A 6,000-nucleotide genomic window follows, 5' to 3' on the forward strand; every position below is an offset into this window, starting at 1 on the left:
TCTCAATGAACTTTCAGTGCTGGCTCTCAAGCCTCTCTGGCATTTCAAAGGAGAGAAGGCCCAGCTTTTGGCAGCACTTGTTGCAAAAGCAGCTTGACCTACAGTGAGAACTATCATTGTGTTGGTAAATGCAGACTCTCTCATTAACTGTTTAATCTTAAAGGGGGCAAGGAAAAATACAGTATTATTATGTTTAAGGTCAGCCCAGAAGAAAAACAAATGACCCAGGGTATTCTACACCAGCAACTCTCTTACACCGTTGACCCCTGGAATCCAGAAAGAAGAAGTGCATTGAGCAACTTGTGGCAAAACACTTTCTGGTCAGGCTTTTCCTGCTGTCTATCCCCCCTGCTCCCAGCTTCCTAAGCAAGCACTCACATTCTGATCAGAAAGTCTCCAAACCCTCTTACACAAGTGCAGTGATTCCCTTCTGAGTATCTCCTTCCATCCTGCAGACTCGTTCCTGGAACCCAGTGTTGGTGACCCAACAGAAGCAATCTACAGCCACAGCCAGCAGTTCTCTCCCCTTACATCTTCCAGAACAGAGTCACTCCGACTAATTTTAAAAAAACAAGTCATCCCCCCACAAATCTGCACCATGCAACTGAAGCTACCTGACTCCACGGCTCAACCAGTTTTCCAACAAGATCAAAGGCTGCGCAGTTGTTCAAGGAGCTTTTCAATTACTCCTCCAGTTTCTATCATGAATTACAGCAGTGCTTAAAGAGTGCCAAAACCCAGTGGGATCGATTACTCCTGCCCTGTGACAGACAGCAGGCGGGAGGGGGACAGGCAAGCTGCAAGAACAGTGGCATTACATTATGCACAGAAACAGTTTTGCTGCTGAATGATTGACAATAAATACTGGATGTCACTATTTTAAGGATAAAATGTCATTTGTGTAATTATCTAGCAGGGTCTCTCTTCAGTGGTTGGCATTATTCACAAGGGAAGAAATAGACTGAAATCCAGTTGTAAAGTAGATTTGCTATTCTATGCAGACAATCACAGTGCTTTAGAAGCTTGATACGTATGGTATATATCACTAGTAATTTTCCTACTCAGGACCCAGACAATATTAAAATGACACTCTTTCTCTATTTCACGGTGCTATATATATCATATGATTTCATACTTAAAAATAATTTAATATTCTCTGTCTTCACCTGACCATCTGTTTCTTACTGAAGCACAAACAAGGAAAAGAAAGAGAAGTTGCTTCTACTTGATTTACCCTGTCATCTCACCATCAGATAGGAAAGTGTCCCCCAAATAGCCCCAGGTCCTTTGGTCACTTTTAGCCCTCAGCTATTCTGGTTTTAGTGTGTTCAAACCAGAGTTCATCTGATATGGGAGGACACACTACTAAACATAGGACTGCATCACCAGAGTTAAATTATGCAAAGCCCCAAACCAAACAGCATTTGGCCCAACTCACAGTCTGAAATGGTATTAACAGAGCCTGACTGGGATTGGAACTGGTCCCATCCTGGACCTAGTTGCAGGTCCTAGCTGTACAACTGTAACCAAGCAGCAAAAAGAGTTGGCATTATTCTTTACCATGCTGGCATGCCACAAGTGGGACTGAGCAGGGCTACAGCAGATCATACCCAACGTGCATGCTTTGGTGCTGGAACCCAGGTAACAGTATTCCAAAGAAAACAACTGACTGTTCCTCCTTTCCAGTGCCATGGGCCAAAGGATGCCAGAGGTGTTCTGCAAAGCATTTCAGAAAGAAACATTTCTGTATAACCAGACTGTCTCAGAGCTGACAACTCCCTACTCTAGCTGTCCTGTTCCACCACAGAAGAGGCCTTGCTCTGATGCTGGGGTATGTGGGAGGATGCTGGTCAAATGGTCACCTTGGCCAGGGAGGCCTCTGCAAAGACAGACTGGCTGTCTGATCCATGCTGGCTGGTCTATGCCTTGATGCTTGAGTCAAGAGGAGAACAAATTGGCAATACATAAGGGAACAAATATAAACAAACTGCCCTGCTGAGTATAGAGGAATGACAAAAAAAAAAAAAAAAAGGAAAGAAATTAAAAGAAAGAGCACTGTGTATGGGACACAGCTTCCTGAGAACAGCACTGAGACCTGGGAGCAGAGGCTGATGCTGGGAGGCAATGATGCTCTGATCTTGTTGCAAACAAAAAGATGCCAGACATGGACAGGAAGGAAAAACTCCTACTGTAGAATCATGGCAGGAATAAAAAAAACTTTTAGTGGCTGAGCTGAGAGGCACTGGATAGTTATGTCAAATAGATAGGATTTAAACACAGGCCTGTAGCTAACACAGGGAAACAAAGAGGCTGGGGTGTAACCAGTACCTATTAGCCTTTAAATAACAGGGCACACAGTGTCAAAAGCAACAGTTCCTTACATTTACACCCCCCAAAAATCTAGGAAGGTTTCACTTAATGCCTCTCCCTTTGTCATCAGTTTGACACGTGCTCTCCAGCAGCAGGAGAGGCCCAGAGGAGCAACACGGAGGCTTCTGTTGGTCAGTGGCTAACACCCAGCAGCTACACAGGCACCTGAGGTGCAGACAAGGGACAGTTCTGGGGCTGATATAAACCAGCTACGTACGCAGAGCAACATGAACTGACACCAATGCAAAATCTCGCCCCTGTGCCTCGTGAGGAAAACCTGTTCTTCTACGTGCTCGCACACACATCATTGGAAGACCCTCCCTTGTAGTCAATACTGCATCCATAAATGTCACTCCTTCCTGGAAGACAGTGCACCTTGTAAAATGTGGATGTACTGTTATCCCAGCTGACAACTTGTTCCTAGCGGGAAGCAAGTGATAGTTATTTATTCAAGCAGAAAACTCAAGCTATCATCTCAGCCGTGGGGTTCAGACAAAGAGAATGAATGAATGAATGAACGAATGAATGCAGAGCTCACCGATAAATGATGCCTCTTTCATGGAGAAACATAAGGGCTGAAATAATTTCTGCAGCATAGAACCGGGCCCGATCTTCATCGAAGCGACGCGACTTCTGAATATGGAACATCAAGTCCCCGCCATTTACGAACTCCATCACAAAGAACAGGCGATCCTTCACACACGCAAACACAACAGATATGAACAGCATTAATCATATCCTCTGTCAGGCTTAGAAAATTCTAAGTAAAACTATTATCTTCCAAACAAAAAACAGATTAAGCATCCATGAGATGTTGGGGGGGTGGGGGGGGAAATAATATTGATTTTTTTTAGGAAAGATTAAGTCAATATTAGGAAGATCTGTTAGTATCTCCTTGCCCTGCACACCTCCCAAAAATTTTGCGCCCAGTCATGAAATGAATTCCTGTTCACATGTGGATTGGGCATATCAGGAGGTATGTGCTCATCACTAACCACCTCCTGGAGGGATTCCCAAACTGTCCTTAGCCTGAATCCAGCAGAGGATGATACCCTTCAACAGCACTCTCTGAACTAAGTGGGCACAATAGAAGTCTCTAAAAACTCATTTGCACCATACTAAACACCTCAGCTCTCTGGGAAAGATGCTCCATAATATAATGTGCATAACCACACTGCAGCTTCACCACAACAGCACAGCGGCTCAAGCACAGCAATGATGATGTTGTCTCGAGTGTATCTCGACACTGTGTCTGAGGAACATGTGTTGTTTTCCAGAATGGGATTTCCTGCCACACACTTTCATGGAAGCTGCCTTTTGGGCCCTCAGATTTCATCTTTCCTCTGATTAACCTGCAAAGACCTTCGAGTGATGAAGGAACTGATAAAGGTGAAGTATAAACCAAAGTTTCTGCTGGGCAGAAAAACAGCCTGTTCAATAAAGTTCAGCTCATTAACCAGAGCTGCTGGTCTTTGAGGTTCCTTTTCTGGCTTTGTTCTGGTTTTTGTAAAAGTCTACAGATAGGGAGGCACTTGCTTAAGCTGCATGTTCAATGGTTTAACGCATGCGAAAGGGGTGCTCACTTAACTGTGAGAGGAAGGACACGCAGTGACTTGTCACAAAACTAAACCCTAGAATTGTGGCAGTCTGGTTCAAAGATTTCCCCTAGTAATTGTTTCAGGACATTCAATATTGATTGTTTCAGTTTTACTCTGAATATCAGGAATAACCAGACTGGAAAAGAGGTGTACAATTCAGCTGAGAGTAGTCAGCCTTTTAATGGTACTATTTGCCCTTCTTTCTCCATGAGCCCCTTTCCAGGTCTGATGTTAATCATCTACAAGCTAGTTTTAAGCCCTCACTAAGTTTAAGAGGATAAGCATTGTTATGCTCCGCTTTCTGGCAGGCAGCCAGCCTGAAATTACTGGTATTAACATCTTGAGATGCACACAGCAGAAGAAAAGCAACCAGGAATCCTTTCACTCCTCTCTGGACACAAACAGGAAAGCAAACTGCTCGTGACAGATGAGGACAGCTTGCTTCTTGTCGTCATCCTGGGCTCTACTCAACAGCTCCTCCTGGGCTCCTTACAAAAGCTAAGATAGATGTGTTCCCAGCAATCTCACGATACTACTGCACGTAACACCAAGGCCATTGTTAAGTGCTATTTCCAGTCCATACAAACAAGAACACTTTGTTATTTCAATCTGTCTTTATTATAGGGCAGCTGAAAGACATTCAGGTTGGCTTGTCTACGGCAGCAGTCCAAGCTAGAGCAGCACAAACTGTGCAAACCCACCAGTAACCTTGGCTCTTCAGCCCACATCAGATCTCCAATGCCACATCTTCGCTGCAGTTGGTTGAACTGGGTCTGGCTATGCTGTGCCTACCTGTTCAGCAACCCTTCCTCCAACTGCAGCGTAGATATCGCCTCTGCCTTGCTAGTCAGACCAGCTTTTACATCTTCTTGTTATTCTTTCCCATCTCCTTCCTTGCTGATCTCGCCACATGACACGTGCTTATCTAGCCCAGCTCGTCCCGGCATCTCTTCAAGTCCATACTTAAAAAAGTAATCCCTCTTGCCAGATCTCCAACAAGAAGTAATTTAATTTACCGCCAACCTGACGAGGGATGTGTGTGTATTTATGTAAGTAATATATATGCTTGTATAAACATGCATACAGTTAGGTGAACACGCATATATTTTCTACTCCTTCCTTAAAGGTGAGCTTCACGGAAACAAAGTTAACTCTTCCTATCTTGAAAAATATACATCCTGCTTCTCCAGTGCCGGCAAAACTCCACAGCCCATCTCAGACTTCTGGATGTACTTGTCTACACTATGATGCTTAAAGGAAGATACTAATTCTTCTTTCCCAAATGTTCAGGTGAGCACAGAAATAGTCAGGTTTTACATTCACATCACTGCTGACCTGGAACTAGCAGCTTTTTGTCACAAACAGCCCCCTTGCTTCAGACAGACTTCAAACCTGAGGAAGTATCATTGCACGTGTTACATAGTCCTCACAAATGTAGCAGCTAATGCCTCACCTCCATCCATGGTCTCATTTCACAAGGCAAGCATAAATATAGATTATTTAATTACTGAAGTTCTCCCATTTAGGCCTAACAGAACTTTAGACTACCCAATTTTTTTACTTTTCTTAAAAGAGGTCCAGCTAATTGTCTGTCCAGTTTTCTAGCACTTAGAAAGCCCATGGGGTTGCTGAAGAAAAGAGCAGGATGAGTATTACAACTCCTTTATAGTACAGCACTTGTGTATTGGCTTGCTACATACCTGGCAACGATTATTAGGAAGATCAGCACTAATGACCACCCTCTGGGGACCAGGATCTAAGAGCCAAGCAAGGTCTTCCATTTTCACTCTTTAGCCAGGCCACCAGCTTGCCAAACTGCAAAGATCAACTACTCTCCTAGGAATCATTGAGAAGCAAAATAAACAGTGGTATTTTATGAAGAAAGGCAATTTGCAGCAGGCAGATAAGAGCGAATAAATAGCTTAAAAAGGGGCCAGGAAAAGGAAATCTTAAACCAGCAGATAGTTCAGATACTGGCAAATTTGACCTGACTTGGAGTTATGTTCCTCCTTTCTTGGGGACTACCAGCAGG

The 6,000-nt window shown here is 43.9% G+C and overlaps 1 protein-coding gene across 1 annotated transcript in view; it reads right to left on the reverse strand.

The window, feature by feature from the left end:
- LOC104522296 (protein kinase C eta type-like) overlaps nt 1–6,000 on the reverse strand; it is a gene marked incomplete at its 5' end in the record, with an annotated part of 124,728 nt that overhangs the window by 45,225 nt on the left and 73,503 nt on the right. Inside the window, 1 exon segment of the mRNA XM_010164538.2 lies at nt 2,909–3,063. Within this exon segment, the coding sequence (XP_010162840.1) occupies nt 2,909–3,063 (155 nt within the window).

Source organism: Antrostomus carolinensis, unplaced genomic scaffold (genome assembly GCF_000700745.2).
Source record: "Antrostomus carolinensis isolate BGI_N321 unplaced genomic scaffold, ASM70074v2 scaffold17413, whole genome shotgun sequence".
In the NCBI taxonomy this organism is placed as follows: domain Eukaryota; kingdom Metazoa; phylum Chordata; class Aves; order Caprimulgiformes; family Caprimulgidae; genus Antrostomus; species Antrostomus carolinensis.